The sequence below is a fragment of the Ictidomys tridecemlineatus genome, chromosome 5 (genome assembly GCF_052094955.1).
Source record: "Ictidomys tridecemlineatus isolate mIctTri1 chromosome 5, mIctTri1.hap1, whole genome shotgun sequence".
NCBI classification, from domain to species: Eukaryota; Metazoa; Chordata; class Mammalia; order Rodentia; family Sciuridae; genus Ictidomys; species Ictidomys tridecemlineatus.
The window spans coordinates 113,172,394-113,190,428 of record NC_135481.1 but is presented as its reverse complement, the minus strand read 5'-3'; the positions used below and the strand labels follow the sequence as shown (position 1 = coordinate 113,190,428).

The 18,035-nt window shown below is 35.2% G+C and overlaps 1 protein-coding gene across 2 annotated transcripts in view; it reads left to right on the top strand.

Annotated features, from left to right (window-relative positions):
• Positions 1-18,035, top strand: part of Btbd7 (BTB domain containing 7) — a 113,047-nt gene that overhangs the window by 81,400 nt on the left and 13,612 nt on the right. Inside the window, exons 5-7 of one of the 2 annotated variants that reach the window (XM_021735839.3) lie at positions 255-330; positions 3,726-3,886; positions 17,072-17,215. In XM_021735839.3, coding sequence (XP_021591514.1) covers positions 255-330; positions 3,726-3,886; positions 17,072-17,215 — 381 coding nt within the window. Of the gene's footprint in view, positions 1-254; positions 331-3,725; positions 3,887-17,071; positions 17,216-18,035 lie in introns of those variants that run through there. The other variant, XR_005728874.2, reaches the window with a different exon arrangement.

The following is an 18,035-nucleotide window of genomic DNA, read 5'->3' as shown; positions in this document are numbered from 1 at the left end:
GGAAGAACAGGCAAAGGCAAAAAAAAATGTGGAAATAAAAATGTCGCTGGAGCCAAGAGTTTTTACTGGATAAATATCTATAATGTGGTTTTGCATATTTGTTGTTGATGGACAACAGATTTAACTCTAAAATTTCTAACAGCTGACAGAAAGAGGGAAACAATGGTAAGTTGCAACAACCTAGGAAAAGTTATCAGTGAAGTTGACCCTTTATCTAACTTCACTAAAATAAATACAAACCACTTTTATTGCAGGCAAGTGAACAAGATATCCTTAAATATCTGATTAAATGGGGAGAGCATCAGTTGATGAAAAGAATAGCAGACAGAGGTAAGTTCAGAAAATTAGTTTGTGCTAATCAGCATGTATAACTTTTTACAGTCAGAAAAGTAGAGTATAGGCTGTTAAAGTTTCATTTTGCAACTTTAAAATGTAACTTGGGGCTGGGGATGTGACTCAAGCGGTAACGTGCTTGCCTGGCATGCACGGGGCGCTGGTTTCGATCCTCAGCATCACAGAAAAATAAAGATGTTGTGTCCACTGAAAACTGAAAAATAAATATTAAAAAATTCTCTCTTCTCTCTTTAAAAAAAAAGTAACTTTATTATGTGTCTGTGCTTAATATGTGTTTAGTAATTCATGGAAATATTAGAATGAAAAGTTTCATGTAATGATTGAAGTGTTATAAAGGTGTAATGTTGCCACTTATGGTGTCGCATGCCTGAAATCGCTCTGCTTAGGAGGCTGAAGCATGAGGATGGCAAGTTTGACACCAACCATGGCAACTTTCTGAGACTCTGTCTCAAAATAAAAAATAAAAGACCTCAGGGCATAGCTCAGTGGTAGTACACCCCTAGGTTCAGTCCCTAGTACCATACACACATACACACACACACACACACACACACACACACACACATTATTGATTAAAATGTAGTATTCATAGATGCACAGTAATATGTATGTCTAAAAGTCACTGAATTGCATGCTTTAAAATATTTAAAATCAATTTTATTTTAAAATGTTATGGAAGGTAAAAGAATATATATTTGAGAGACCTCTAGCTGGAGTGTTACATAAGTAAGGGTAACATCATCATACATAGGGAAATGGAAATGGGCTTTTGACTTTGGCAACTTAGGATTCTATAGCAGTCTTTTATTTGTTAGCCACTCACCAGTTCCTCTCACCTCATACTGTGTTGTTTTTCTCTATATAATGAACCCAACTAAAAGATTTTAAATTGGAAAAATTAAATAGATTTCCCTTTCCTATCACTTTAAAATAGATTTGTTTACTTATTTGTTGTGGTACTGGAGATTAAAATCAGGGACATTCTACCACTGGGCTATGCCCCAGCCCTTTTTATTTTTTATTTTGAGCCAGGAGTCTTGCTAAGTTGCTGAGGCTGGTCTCAAACTTGTGGTCCTCCTGCCTCAGAATCTCAAATCACTGGGATTACAGGTATGCACCACCTCGCCCAACTCAGTAGATGTATTTTGATATGATTTATAATACATTCTAATTTGTAACCATAAAGTGCACCTATTTAAAATGTTCAAGTAAGTGATTTTTAGCACGTTTACATAGTTGTTCTGTCACATTTTTAAATAACATAAAAATTTTGTGCTAATTCAAACCTTCTTAATAGGGTCCCTTAAACATGCTATTACACAAGTACTAGGAAACAAAACCAGTCCTCCTATTGTATTTTTCCTAATTTATTTTTCTGTGGCCTACAAAAGCCTTTAGCCTTCTTCAGATTTGAAATTCAAAATATAAAAACCACTACAGTTAATTCAGAAAGCTTTTCAAATGTCTATTATTATTTGCAGATTCTGTATTAGTGAATTTATCTACTTGATAAAATGCATTTGTAACCTCAAAAATTCATATTTATGGCACTTTCAAGATTAACGCACCAGCACAGAGCTGTAGAAGTTTTAGAAGTCCACCGAGGACTGTTTCCAGCTAAGTCCAACAAGGCAGCAACATCTCACCTTATTCAGATTTACTATAATCAAGGGTTCTTTTCACAATCTACTTAGTGCCCTTTTTCACATTTTTGTGTTATATTTTTATGTTTTTATTAGTGTTCACACTGTTTGAAGTTGCCCCCAATTATAGTGCTAAAGAGTTGTCTTAGTGTTGGCTGTGATGCACCTTCTGGAGAAAATACAGTGATTAGTGCTATAAAATTAAGAAAAGCTTCCGTCAGCATTCATGAGTTACAGCACTATTGGCCATGAGTTCAGTGTTATGAATGAATAATATAAAACAAAGAATCTTTAAACAGAAACACATAAAACAAAGTTATGTCTTAATCAGTTGAAAAAAATGTTGTGCCCAGAGGTGAATAGGAACCTAACCTATGCTTCCCCTAGGAGGACCACTTCAGTATTTGCTTGTCCATTGTTTTTGTCATTATCACATCTATCACAAATTTTTAACTATCACAAATTACAATAATGGGTTGTGTAAAACTCTGCATAATTCTTAGAGGTCATAGGTGTGTTTACTAATGTAAGGCTGGTAATGATGAAAAGTCATATTTGGGGGGGGGCAATAATAAGCTTCCTCAAAGGATAAAATTTCCCTTCAAAGGTTTTCAGATTGGATTGGAATAGAGCATCCTGCAGGGATAAGAGGGAAGCTAAGTAAACTATACCTTTATTTCAGAGTCACTTCTACAAAGGGTTTTTTCCTCACCCATTAGATATTTGGGAAGTTCCTGTAAGATTTTATATGAAAACACGATGCCGTGTCTTTTTTTTTTTTAAATAATACCTTTATGTAAGTATGAAGCTAAATCACAGCAAGCAAAAGGGGAAATACTTTCCCACAGACTTACAATTTTATTTTGAGTGACTCCAGAAACAGCTTAGCTTTTCAAAACATCATACACACATACCCCACAATTTAAGAAAGATATCAGTTTGTTTATAGAATATTTAGAAATTTCTAGCATTTACATTTATGAATGATAAAGATCTTATTCAGTGTTGATTTTTTTAAGGAATTAGAGGAACCCCTTAGATTAAAAGCATGAATAAATATTTCTAAAATTATGGGTTTTTTTCTTCCCATCTCTATCATAAGCACATAAATGGTTTAGATCTTCTTTCACCAATAAAGAAACCTTTATTCTCTGCTCTAAACAGTGGACATACATCACATCAAAGATCGAAGGGTCCACTTACATGCAATAACATTCCTTTGTTACTGAAATTTAGATTTTCATAAAAATCTTAAAATTAGAATGTACGTTAGGTTTTATTCCCTTGGGTACTAAGTGATTAGTGCTATAAAATTACTATTTAAAAATATATAACCTGATGAACATATTGAAAACCTACCCCCCAAAAAAATATATATATAAAATATATATGAATATATATGTATAAAAACTGATCACAAAATTGAGATCAGATTGATGTTAATAGATTGTCATCTTTTCTCCTTTGAGTTGGTATACAAAGAAGAATCCTTTATCAAGACAGAACAGTCCCAAAAGAATATTATTGTTCCATGGACATGATGCTTTCTTTTTATCCAAGCACATGTTTATTAAACAAGCTCCTTATGTTGAAAAATAATTGATTTACAGCCCTTCTAAAGCAGATGTACTTAAGTAGTGGTACTTAGAGCATATGTACTGTAGAAGGAAAGCAAGCCTGTCTGAAAATTTGCATTTGGTTGTAGACTTCTCATTTTCTGTCTCATAGAACCAAACTTATTGAGTGGTACTGCTCACAGTGTGAACAAAAGGGGTGTAAAAAGACGAGACCTGGACATCGAAGAGCTTAGAGAGATCCTTTCTTCTCTCTTACCTTTTGTGCGAATTGAACACATCTTACCTATAAACAGTGAAGTCTTAAGTGATGCAGTAAGTGTCTTATTCATTTTTCCCTTTCATGGAAAGAAAAATGCCAGACTTGCTTTAATCACTGGGAACAATCTCTTCTAATAAAGTATCGGTAAATTTCATGAGGACAGAAGCAAATGTCTGTTTTGAACAACATTATGCCCCCAGTGTCTGTCACATAATACAAATGAATATTTGGTGGATGAGAGTTGAGTGGCTAACTAGGTGGTGCTTTTGCTAGACCCTTAAATTTCTAGAGGAGTTAAATCAGTCATATATCAGTGTATCACATGTATCCTTATTAAAAAAGGAAGAGGTAAAAATTGCCTCTGGAGTCTCTTTAAGAACAGCAATAAGTCAGAGAACAGAAGGGAAATTGGTTCAGTATTCAAGGTGTATTAGTCTTCTGAGACCCTCTCAGCCAGTTAAAATTAATGGAGCTGATTGTGTTACATTTATGTATTTTTTAAGCTGATAGAATTGCGTGAATGAATGGATGGGGAAAAGAAATATTATAAATATACTTCATGAACTGATTTATAAAGTTTAATGTTTATAAACATAATTGTATTATTTTTGATTGTCATAATTTAAGTATTTAGGGATATAATATGTTTTGATACATGTGTACTTTATATAATTATCAAATCTGAGTAATTAGCATACCCATCATTCTAACCATTATCATTTCTTTGTGGTGAGAACATTCAGAATTTCCCCTCTTCTACCTTTTTGAAATATATAATAAAGTTATTTTTAACTGTAGTCGCCCTACTATACAAAAGAACACTAGAATTTATTACTTCTAACTGTAATATTGTACCCATCAACCAATCCACCTAGCCCTTTCCCAGCCTTTCATAACGATTATTCTACTCTCAACTTTTGTGGGGTCAGCTTTTCTTAAATTTCCCATGAGTGAGACCATGCAGAGTTTGTCCTTCTGTGTCCAACTTACTTCACTTAATATAATGCCCTTCAGGTTTATCTATGTTGCAAATGGTAGGCTCTCCTTTATAAGTCTGAATAATATTAAACATTTTCAGGTTTATCTGTGTTGCAAATGGTAGGCTCCTTTTTTAAGTCTGAATAATGTTCCATTATATTTTTTTAAACATTTATTTATTTATGTATCTTTAGTTTTTTAGGCAGACACATTATTTTGATTTTATGTGGTGCTGAGGATTGAACCCAGTGTCTCATGCATGCTAGGCGAGCACTCTACCACTGAGTCACAACCCCAGCCCCAATTCCATTATATTTTTATACCACATTTTTTTTATGCATTCGTCTGTTGATGAACATTTAGGTAGAATCTACATTTTGCCTCTTGTAACTAGTGCTAAAATGAACATGGGAATGCAAATGTCCTTTAGACACTGATTTCACTGGATATATACCTGGTAGTAGGGTTGCTGGAATGTATAACGGTTCAATTTTTTCTTCTTTGAGGAACTACTATGCTATTTTCCTTACTGGTTATACTTTAATTTGCATTTCCACCAATAACCTGCAAAGGTTTCCTTTTTTTCCACTTTCTTGCTGACACTTATTATCTTCTCTGATAATAGCCATTCTAACTAGCCATTGTGGTTTTAACTCACCTTTCCCTGATTTTGAGCATTTTTTCATATACCTATTAGTCATTTGAATGTCGTCTGCTTTTTTACACAGGGGTACTTGACCACTGAGCCACATCCCCAGACCTTTTTTTAATTTTATTTTTTTTTTATTTTGAGACAAGGTCTTACTAAGTTGCCCAGGACTTCACTAAGTTGCTGAGGCTGGCTTTGAACTTGCGATCTTCCCATCTTAGTCTTCCAAGTTGCTGGGATTACAGGTGTGCACCATGTGCCCAGCAGTAGGTCATCTTTTGAGAAATTTCTATTAGAGTTCTTTTGCCTATTCTTCAGTCAAGTTATTTGGGCTTTTTTGCTATTGAGTTGAATTCCTGTATATTTTGAATTCCTTATCAGACATAGTTTGCAAAGATTTTCTCCTACTCTGTAAGATGTTTCTTTACTCTGTTGATTGTATAGAGTTTAGTTTTATATAATTTCATTTGTCTAGTTTTGCTTATGTTACCCATGTATGGGAGTCTTATCTAAAAAGTCCTTACCTACATCAATGTCATGGAGTTTTTTCCCTATGTTTTCTTCTAGTAGGTTCATAGTTCAGCTTTTACCTTTAAGACATTAATCTATTTTTAATTGATTTTTATATAGTGTGAGATATAGGCCTAATTTCATTTTTCTGCATGTGGATATTTAGTTTTCCCAAGCACCATTTATTGAAGAAACTGTTAACAAACCAGGCTTCTTTTGCCCACCAAACAGTATATCCATCACTGAGATAAAAGTTTTGCAAAAGTCAAAAAGTTTATTTGCAAGGTGGCCAAGCATGATGGGAAAGACCCAAGTCTCAAATCCTCCTCCCTAAGGATAAGGGTTTCTTGGATGTTCGCGGGATAAAGACGTAGAGTGATTTCAGATGTGGGGAAAAGTGATTGGAAGTGAAATAATTGTAATCTATGTAATCAGACTTTGTGGCTTTTCATGGGACACATGTTCAGAAAGTGGTGGCACTAGCATGATCTAAGAGTAGAGGTTTTGACCTCCTGATATCAAAAGGTCACCCACTGGACACTTGGGTGGGCCCAAAGAGTCAGTGATTTCTTTTTTTTTTTTTTCTATTCACATAATGAACATTTATTTTTTTTTTATTGGTTGTTCAAAACATTACAGAGCTCTTGACATATCATATTTCATACATTAGATTCAAGTGGGTTATGAACTCCCATTTTTACCCCAAATACAGATTGCAGAATCACGTCGGTTACACATCCACATTTTTACATAATGCCATATTAGTAACTGTTGTATTCTGCTACCTTTCCTATCCTCTACTATCCCCCCTCCCCTCCCCTCCGATCTTCATCAACTGTAATTCATTTCTCTCCTTGTTTATTTTCCCATTCCCCTCACAACCTCTTATATGTAATTTTGTATAACAATGAGGATCTCCCTCCATTTCCATGCAGTTTCCCTTTTGTCTCCCTTTCCCTCCCACCTCATGTCTCTGTTTAATGTTAATCTTTTTCTCCTGCTCTTCCTCCCTGCTCTATTCTTAGTTGCTCTCATTATATCAAAGAAGACATTTGGCATTTGTTTTTTAGGGATTGGCTAGCTTCACTTAGCATAATCTGCTCTAGTGCCATCCATTTCCCTGCAAATTCCATGATTTTATCATTTTTTAGTGCTGCGTAATACTCCATGGTGTATAAATGCCACATTTTTTTTTTTATCCATTCATCTATTGAAGGGCATCTGGGTTGGTTCCATAATCGAGCTATTGTGAATTGTGCTGCTATGAACATCGATGTGGCAGTATCCCTGTAGTGCGCTCTTTTAAGGTCTTCAGGGAATAGTCCGAGAAGGGAAATAGCTGGGTCAAATGGTGGTTCCATTCCCAGCTTTCCAAGAAATCTCCATACTGCTTTCCAAATTGGCCGCACCAATTTGCAGTCCCACCAGCAATGTACAAGTGCACCCTTTTCCCCACATCCTCGCCAGCACTTGTTGTTGTTTGACTTCATAATGGCTGCCAATCTTACTGGAGTGAGATGGTATCTTAGGGTGGTTTTGATTTGCGTTTCTCTGGCTGCTAGAGATGGTGAGCATTTTTTCATGTACTTGTTGATTGATTGTATGTCCTCCTCTGAGAAGTGTCTGTTCAGGTCCTTGGCCGAATTGTTGATTTGGTTATTTGTTATCTTATTGTCTAATTTTTTGAATTCTTTGTATACTCTGGATATTAGGGCTCTATCTGAAGTGTGAGGAGTAAAAATTTGTTCCCATGATGTAGGCTCCCTATTTACCTCTCTTATTGTTTCTCTTGCTGAGAAAAAACTCTTCAGTTTAAGTAAGTCCCATTTGTTGATTCTTGTTATTAACTCTTGTGCTATGGGTGTCCTATTAAGGAATTTGGAGCGCGACCCCACAATATGTAGATCGGAGCCAATTTTTTCTTCTATCAGACGCAGAGTCTCTGATTTTTTTTTTAAATATTTTATTTACATTTTTTAGTTTTCAGCAGACACAACATCTTTGTATGTGGTGCTGAGGATCGAACCCGGTTCGCACACATGCCAGGTGAGCGCGCTACTGCTTGAGCCACATCCCCAGCCCCAGAGTCTCTGATTTGATATCAAGCTCCTTGATCCATTTTGAGTTAACTTTTGTGCATGGCGAGAGAAGGAGATTCAGTTTTATTTTGTTGCATATGGATTTCCAGTTTTCCCAACACCATTTGTTGAAGATGCTATCCTTCCTCCATTGCATGTTTTTAGCCCCTTTATCAAATATAAGATAGTTGTAACTTTATAGATTAGTCTCTGTGTCCTCTATTCTGTACCATTGGTCCACCCGCCTGTTTTGGTACCAGTACCATGCTGTTTTTGTTATTATTGCTCTGTAATATAGTTTCAAATCTGGTATCGCTATACCGCCTGATTCACACTTCCTGCTTAGAATTGCTTTTGCTATTCTGGGTCTTTTATTTTTCCATATGAATTTCATGATTGCTTTCTCTATTTCTACAAGAAATGCCGTTGGGATTTTGATTGGCATTGCATTAAACCTATAGAGAACTTTTAGTAATATCGCCATTTTGATGATGTTAGTTCTGCCTATCCATGAACAGGGTATATTTTTCCATCTTCTAAGATCTTCTTCTACTTCTCTTTTTAGGGTTCTGTAGTTTTCATTGTATAAATCTTTCATCTCTTTTGTTAGGTTGATTCCCAAGTTTTTTTTTTTTTTTGGTTTTTTTTTGTTTTTTGTTTTTTGTTTTTTGTTTTTTTTGAGGATATTGTGAATGGAGTGTTTTTCCTCATTTCCGTTTCAGAAGTTTTGTCGCTGATATACAGAAATGCCTTTGATTTATGCGTGTTGATTTTATATCCTGCCTCTTTGCTGAATTCATTTATTAGTTCTAGTAGTTTTTTTGTAGACCCTTTTGGGTCTTCTAGGTATAGAATCATGTCTTCTGCAAATAGTGATAATTTAAGTTCTTCTTTTCCTATTTTTATGCCTTTAATTTCTTTCGTCTGTCTAATTGCTCTGGCCAGTGTTTCGAGAACTATGTTGAACAGAAGTGGTGAGAGAGGGCATCCCTGTCTTGTTCCAGATTTTAGAGGGAATGCCTTCAATTTTTCTCCATTCAGAATGATGCTAGCCTGAGGCTTAGCATAGATAGCTTTTACAATATCGAGGTAAGTTCCTGTTATCCCTAGTTTTTCTAATGTTTTGAACATAAAGGGATGCTGTACCTTGTCGAATGCTTTTTCTTTGTCTATTGAGATGATCATATGGTTCTTGTCTTTAAGTCTATTGATGTGGTGAATAACATTTATTGATTTCCATATATTGAACCATCCTTGCATCCCAGGGATGAATCCTATTTGATCATGGTGCACAATTTTTTTGATGTGTTTTTGTATCAGATTTGCCAGAATTTTATTGAGGATTTTTGCATCTAGGTTCATTAGAGATAGTGGTCTGTAGTTTTCTTTCTTTGAGGTGTCTTTGTCTGGTTTCGGAATCAGGGTGATGTTGGCCTCATAGAATGAATTTGGAAGAGCTCCCTCTTTTTCTATTTCCTGAAATAACTTAAGTACTGGTATTAATTCTTCTTTAAAGGTTTTGTAAAACTCCACTGTATACCCATCTGGTCCTGGGCTTTTCTTGGTTGATAGTCTTTTGATTGCTTCTTCTATTTCATCCATTGATATTGGTCTGTTCAAATTGTGTGTAACCTCCTGACTCAGTCTGGGCAAATCATATGACTTAAGAAATTTATTGATGTCTTCACTATCTTCTATTTTATTGGAATATATAGGTTTTCAAAATAATTTCTAATTGTCTTCTGTATTTCTGTAGCATCTGTTGTGATATTGCCTTTTTTATCCCATATGTTAGTAATTTGAGTTCTCTCTCTTCTTCTCTTCATTAGCATGGCTAAGGGTCTGTCAATCTTATTTATTTTTTCAAAGAACCAACTTTTAGTTTTTTTAATTTTTTTAATAGTTTCTTTTGTTTCAATTTCGTTGATTTCTGCTCTGATTTTAATTATTTCTTGCCTTCTGCTACATTTGCTGTTGTTTTGCTCTTCCTTTTCTAGGACTTTGAGATGAAGTGTGAGCTCATTTATTTGTTATTTTTTCTTTTTTTTCTTTTTTTGAGGAATGACCTCCAGGCGATGAATTTCCCTCTTAAAACTGCTTTCATTGAGTCCCATAGATTCCGATATGTTGTGTCTGTATTTTCATTTATCTCTGAGAATTTTTTGATTTCCTCCTTTATGTCTTCTGTAACCCATTGATCATTCAGTAACATATTGTTCATTTTCCATGTGATGTAGGATTTTTCCTTCCTCCTTTTATCATTGATTTCCAGTTTCATTCCATTATGATCAGATAAAATGCATGGTATTATCTCCACCCCTTTATATTTACTGAGGGTTGCCTTATGGCATAATATATGGTCTGTTTTTGAGAAGAATCCATGTGCTGCTGAGAAAAAAGTATATCTACTTGATGATGGTTGATATATTCTCTGTATGTCAGTTAAGTCTAGGTTATTGATTGTGGTATTCAGTTCTATAGTTTCTTTATTCAACTTTTGTTTGCAGGATCTGTCCAATGGTAAGAGAGGTGTGTTGACGTCACCCATAATTATTGTGTTGTGGTCTATTTGATTCTTGAACTTGAGGAGAATTTGTTTTATGAACGTCGCAGCACCATTATTTGGTGCATAAATATTGATAATTGTTATGTCTTGTTGGTGAATGGTTCCTTTTAACAATATATTATGTCCTTCCTTATCCCTTTTGAATAACTTAGTCTTGAAGTTGATTTTATTTGATATGAGGATGGCCACCCCTGCTTGCTTACAAGGACCCTGTGCGTGGTATATTGTTTCCCTTTCACCTTCAGCCTGTGTATGTCTTTTGCAATCAGATGTGTCTCCTCGAGGCAGCATATTGTTGGGTTTGTTTTTTTAATCCATGTTACCAGCCTATGTCGCTTTATTGGAGAGTTTAAGCCATTAACGTTTAGAGTTACTATTGATATTTGTTTTGTACTTCCAGCCATGTTTGATTATTTATCTTTTTTTTTTTAATTTAGTTTGTTTCTCCAGGATTAGTTTTCCCCGTCTTTACTGAGGCACTTCCCACTGATGGTTTTGGTTATTGTTTTTCATTTCTTCCTCATGTAGTGTTTTGCTCAAGATGCTTTGCAATGCTGGTTTTCTGGCTGCAAATTCTTTTCACTTTTGTTTATCATGAAATATTTTTATTTCGTTGTCATACCTGAAGCTTAATTTTGCTGGATACAGAATTCTTGGTTGGCATCCATTGTCTTTCAGTGTTTGAAATACGTTGTTCCAGGATTTTCTCACTTTCAGCGTCTGTGATAAAAAAATTCGTTGTTAACCTTATTGGTTTACCCCTAAATGTAATCTGCCTCCTTTCTCTTGTAGCTTTTAATATTTTCTCTTTGTTCTGTATATTGTATATCTTCATAACAATGTGTCTTGGCGTTGGTCTACTGTGATTTTGTATGCTCGGTGTCCTGTATGCATCTACAATTTGTATATTCGTTTCCTTTTTTATTTCTGGAAAGCTTTCTGAAATTATTTCATTCAGCAGGTTACTCATTCCCTTGGTTTGAATCTCTATACCTTCCTCTATCCCGATGACTCGTAAGTTTGGTTTTTTTATGTTATCCCATATCTCTTGGATGTTTTTCTCGTGATTTTTTACCAGCCTTTCTGAGTTGGCTAGACTCTTTTCAAGATGATATATTTTGTCTTCATTATCTGACGTTCTGGCTTCTACTTGCTCCACTCTGTTAGTGATACTCTCATTTGAGTTCTTAATTTGGTTTATAGTTTCCTTCATTTCTAGAATTATTGTTTGATTTTTTTATAGTCTCTATCTCCTGATAAAGATGCCTAACTTCTTCTTTTATCTGTTTATGTAATTCATTTTCAATGTATTCTTTCACTCTTTGAATTTGCTGTCTCGTATCCTCTTTAAGGTTCCATTCCATCTGTCTAAGGTATTCCTTGAGTTCTTTATTTGACCATTTTTCTGATGACTCTAGGTCCTCCTGAATATTTAGGCTGTCCTGCATTGTTTGTACTCCTTTTCGTCCTTGCTTTTTCATGCTGTTCATGTTACTTCTTGTTCTGTTTGACTGCTGAGTTACTGTTTACTCCTATAAATTTATTTGATGCTTGGGAGGAAAGGTATTAGAAGGGAAGGGAAGAAGTCACTAAAGAGAATGAGAGTAAGCAGGTAGAATTCAAGGAAGGGGAAATAAGAAAATTGAGAAGAAATGAAAAGACAAAAGAAAAAAATAGAAAAGAAAAAAAAATTTTTAAATAATTAAAAAATTTAAATTTAAAAAAAATTTTAAAAAAGAATTTAAAAAGCAACAAAAAATGAAAATGAAAAAAACAACCCAAATTTTTAAAAAAATTAATAAATGCAGTCTTAGAGTTTGATTAAGTTCTCTTCCAGTAGGTGGAACTGTGCCCACTGGGCCAAGCTTCTCCTCTCAATACACAGGAACCAATCACTGTGCAGCAGCTCCTCCTCCCAGACTGGGCGGGTCTCCAATCCTGAGTGCCTAGGGCCTTCTCTTGTGTCTGGTCACTTCCCCACTTTTCCTCAAGCCAGGCCCCGCTCACCGGTGATGCTCACCACAATACTGGCTACACGCCAGGTCTGCTGCTCCCGGGAGCCCTGTTTTCATGAATGACTGGGCACACTCTCCCTGTTTGCCATTCCCTCAGACCCTAAGTTTGTAGAGCTTGGGGCTGAGAACCCTGAGTGAATTTTGCTTGCCCTCCGGTAGCCATGCCCCCGGTAGCTGGTGCCAGAGACCTCAATTGTCAGCACTGGTGGGAGCGGTAGCCAAGAGTTCCGAGCCACTCCTGATTCCCTCGGTCTGGCTATCGTGCTCACGGGAGAGCTGGGAGGGGCCCTTAAGGTTTCCCCGCTGTGTGGAGAGGGAAGGCTAGGGGGTTACACACCTGTCAATGAAGTTATCTCCTCCGCCGCAGTCTGGTGACGTCAGTTCTCTGCCATGGTGGTATCCCATGCAAATGGCAACAGTTCGTTCCCTTTGCCGGGTGACCAATGCAACGGGTGGGTCCTGACTGGCTCTCCCAAGCCCCGTTTCAATCCTGTGGCCACTGCCTATGGAGGCTCGGTTGGCATTTACCTCTGTAGGATCAGAAGGGCCAACCAGTTGTTTCAGTGGGGTCGTTTAGTGCTGAGTCACAGCAGTTTGTCTGCGAGAAGCAGGCGAACGTGAGCTTGAATTCAGCCGATCCGGGCTTGGTGTGTGTTGTGAGAGGCCCAGATTGTTCACCCCAGATCCACATCAGCTCATCATTGCCTAGTGATCCTGAGCAAACAGAATTTAGATGGATTACGACTCCCTATGCCCGTGCAGCTGAAGAGGTCAGAGACTTGATCTCTCCACGCCCGCCGCCATGTTGGATCTCTCCAAGAGTCAGTGATTTCAAAGTGGCCTTCAAGTTCCTGCAAAGTAATTAGATAGTCATTATCATCATAACTCCTATATCAAGGTATATCTACAGCAGAACTAGTGAGAGACAATAATAACATTGTTCAAATGCATGACTGCCAAAATTAAAAATAAATCTATTTTTAAAGCCAACTGAAATGAAGTAACTAAAAGCATGGGAAGCTAGAGGGTTTATTCTGGTCCTCAACTCTCTTACCCTTCCCTACCATAGGTTTTAAGACTCTTCTATGCCCTGCATATGTTCTTGTACCTTTATCAAAAAATCTGTAAGTGCATTCATCTGTTGTCTCTGCTTATGCCAGGACCATGCTGTTTTGATCACTATAGCTTTGTGGTATATTTTGAAATTAAGGTAGTATGAGGCTTCCTCCAACTTTATTTTTTGTTGTTGTTTTTTGTTGTTGTTGTTTTAACTTAATATTGCTTTGGTCATTTGAGTCTTTTGTGGTTCCATGTGAATTTTTTGGATTATTCTATTTCTGTAAAAAATGGCATTGGTATTGTGATAAGGCTTTCATTTACTCTAGATTGTTTTGGATAATATGGGCATTTAATGTTCTTCTAATTCATGAGCATAGGATATTCTTTTCAGTCATTTTTTTCAGTTTCTTTCATCAATGTTTTATAGTTTTCAATATAGAGATCTGTTACTTCTTGATTAAATTTATTATTCAGTACTTATCTATATTTTGTAGTGACTATAAATGGAATTATTTTCTTCTTTTTCATATACCTCCCTATTATGCATGGGTATGCTACTGAATTTGATGTGTTGATTTTCTAGTTTTGTATTTGCTAAATCTGTTTATTAGATCTAATGGTTTTTTCATGGAGCCTTTAAGGTTTTCTGTATATAAGATCATGTCATCTGTAAACAGGGACATTTAACTTCTTCCTTTCCAGCTTGGATTCCTTTCCTTCTCTTGCCTGATTGCTGCAGCCAGGATCTCCAGTGCTATATTGAACAGGAGTGACAAGAATGGGCATCTTTGTCTTGTTCCAGAGCTTTCAGGTTTCAGTGTGAAATTAGCTATGGGTTTATAATATTATTATGGCCTTTATTGTGTTAAGGAATGTTCCTTATCTACCTAATTTATTGAGTTCTTATCATGAAAGGATGTTGAATTTTGTCAAATGTCTTTTTCTGCATAAATGGCTTTTGTCCTTCATTCTGTTGATATGATATATCACATCTATTAATTTGCTTTTATGGAACCATCTTTGCATCCCTGGAATGAATTCGACTTGATTATGATAGATGATCATTTTGATGTGTTGGATTCTGTTTGCTGGTATTTTGTTAAGATTTTTGTGTTTATGATTGTCAGGAATATTGGTCTATAGTTTTTTTTTTTCATTTTTAATCATTTATTTATTTATTTTAATATGTTATTTGACAGCTATTTATTCATTTTTTTAGACAAGCTCAGTTCTTTTTTTTTTTTAGTTGCTCATTACAATGATCTTGACATATCATACATTTGATAAGTTTTCTTTTTTATGTCTTTATCTGGTTTTGATACCAGGATGATGTTGGCTTCATAGAATTAAGTTTGAGAGTGTTACTTCCTCTTTAATTTCTTGGAATAGTTTCATAAAATTTGGTATTAGTTCTTTAAATGTTTTGTAGAATTCAGCAGTGAAGTCATCAAGTCCTGGGTTTTTCTTTGATGAAAAACCTTATTACTGTTATAGTTCCCTCAGTTATTGGTCTATTTGGGTTTTCTGCTTCTTCATGATTCAGTCTTAGTAGGGTTGTATGTGTCCAGGAATTCATCCATTTCTACTAGATTATCTACTTTGTTGGCATGAATTATTTATAATATCATTTTATGATTGTTTGTATTTCTGTGATATTAGTTATAATGTCTCCTTTTGTCTGGTTTTATTTATTTGAGTTTCCTCTCTTTCTTAATCTAGCTAAATTATTATTAACCTTATATTTTTTAAAAAATCAACTTTTGAGCCAGGCAGTGTCATAATGCCTATAATTCCAGGTCTTGAGGAAGCTGAAACAGGAGGATTGCAAATTTGAAACCAGCCTATGCATTAGTAAAACCTTGTCTCAAAAATTTTAAAAAGGGCTGGGAATGTGGCTCAGTAGCAGAATGCTTGCCTAGCAAGATAGAATGTGGCTCAGTGGTTAAGCGCCCTTGGGTTCAATCCTTGGTACAAAAAAAAGGCCAAAAGATCACATATCAACATAATTATAATATTGAGTTTTTTGTTTTGTCTTTTTTAAATACCATATAATGTTGTTTTGGTGATTAGAAATAATTTTAATGTTAGGCTGGGGATATAGCTCAGTTGGTAGAGTGTTGTCTCACATGCACAAGGTCCTGGGTTCAATCCCCAGCACCACAAAAATAATCATAATCATAGTAATTTTAATGCATTAATTAGGTATTATATTTAACAAGAGTAATGGAGAAACAACTTTTGTCAAACAGCTGGAACTCAAACCAAACTGAACCCTGTCTTTAATAGTTCCCTTAGGAGTTTGTTAAAAAATATATATGCCTTGTAAAACTAAAACGAACAAATAAAAAAAATTTTTAAAGAAAAGAAAATATATATGCCTTACTCTTAATTCCATGCTTAACATGTAAGTCCCCTGTAAAGTTTGGTAATAATGGCTGCTAACCTTCACACTTATCTTAGTAGATGCCAAGCACCCTGCCAGGTGCTTTTGTCTGCATATTACCTTTGTTTTCAATTTTACTTTTATGGTACTAGAGATGGGATCCAGGGCCTCCAGGATATATATATATATATATGCTAAGTATATACACTCTACTACCAAGCCACATCCCAGACCTTGTGTTACTTTTGTTTAATACTTACCACCACCTCAGGAACTAAACATTCTCCTAGTATCACTGAGGAAACAGCAAGGCCACCACATTCAATTAGTGGTGTAGCACCCCACTTCCCAGAGCGTTTAAGCTAAAATAAGATCTCCATGGTTGCATGAGTATTAAAAGGGGAATGGGGCTTGAGCCAGATTGCCTTCTTGAAAGCCCACTGTGCTAGATTGCTGGTGGCCTTGTGCTATAGATACATGCCAAGTCAGCAATCTTAGTTTGTCTTGGGGTAAGAGATAATTGAGCAAGGTATAAAGAATCAGTTTTTCATTAAGAGTTCTACTACTCCATCAGTTGGGCATGGTGGCAGACCTGTAATCTCAGCAACTAAGTGAGGCCCTAAGCAATTCAGTGAGACCCTCTCTCAAAATAAAAAATAAATAAATAAAAAGGGCTGGGGATGTGGCTCAGTGGTAAAGCACCCCTGGGTTTAATTCCTGGTACCAAAAAAAAAAAAAAAAGATTTCTACTACTACTCCAACTTATTACATTTTAATTAATATTATCTTTTTTTTAATCATTCCTCTATTTAGAAAAAAATGAAAGTATAGGCCCTTTTATTATTACTAAACTTTTGAGGTATTTCTAAATTTCATGTTTCTAAATCTTTATTTAAATATGAAGGTTTGTATGTTTTGATTTATAGATGTAAACATTTTAATCTTGATGATATTGTACCACTACACAGATCTGTAGTCTATTTTTTTTTTATTTTATAAGATGAAAAGAGGCTTGATTAGTACTCCTCCATCAGATATGCTTCCTACAACAGAAGGTGGAAAGTCAAATGCCTGGTTGCGGCAAAAAAATGCTGGCATATACGTTCGTCCTCGGCTGTTCTCTCCCTATGTGGAAGAAGCAAAGGTACTAAAACCATTTGAAGATATTAGAGAACTTTATTAGAAACCATATGCACAGATATTTATTGTAGAATTATGTAAATATTTGATGTAATAGCCTAAATATCCAGTAATAGGGAACATGAAAGTAAATTCTATTTCAACTACTCAACAGAGTAGGTTTTTGAAATGTTTTAAAACAAATCATTGGGGGGGAGGGGGATAGTAGAGGATAGGAAAGGTAGCAGAATACATCAGTCACTAGTATGGCATTATGTAAAAATGTGAATGTGTAACCTATGTGATTCTGCAATCTGTATTTGGGGTAAAAATGGGAGTTCATAACTCACTTGAAACTACTGTTCGAAGTATGATATGTCAAGAGCTTTGTAATGTTGTGAACAACCAATAAAAAAAAATCATAATACATTTTACATTTTTCTCATCTTACTTGCCTTGTGAATTGTTAATTGCCTTGCAGATTATCAGTTTACTGAAATAGAGGAAATGTTCTGAAATTAAATTGCAAGCATTTTATCTTCATAAACTAAAGAAATGCATAATTTTTGTCGTTCTATAATAGCTGACTATTGAGTTTTGAGTTTAGTTTTAGAGTAAATATACAAACTTATTATAATTTCAAACCTATGAAATAAACAGTTGGCATTATTTATTCTGTAATGTAAAGAACTCCCCAAGAAATTATAATGTGAAAATGAAACTGTAATTTTTGTTAAATATATTCACATGTAAATACTTAAGAGTAGCTTGTGAGGAACTAACAGTCAAAAATCATCAGTAAGCATTCTGAAGTAACAGACAAAATAATGTATTTAGGGACAGAA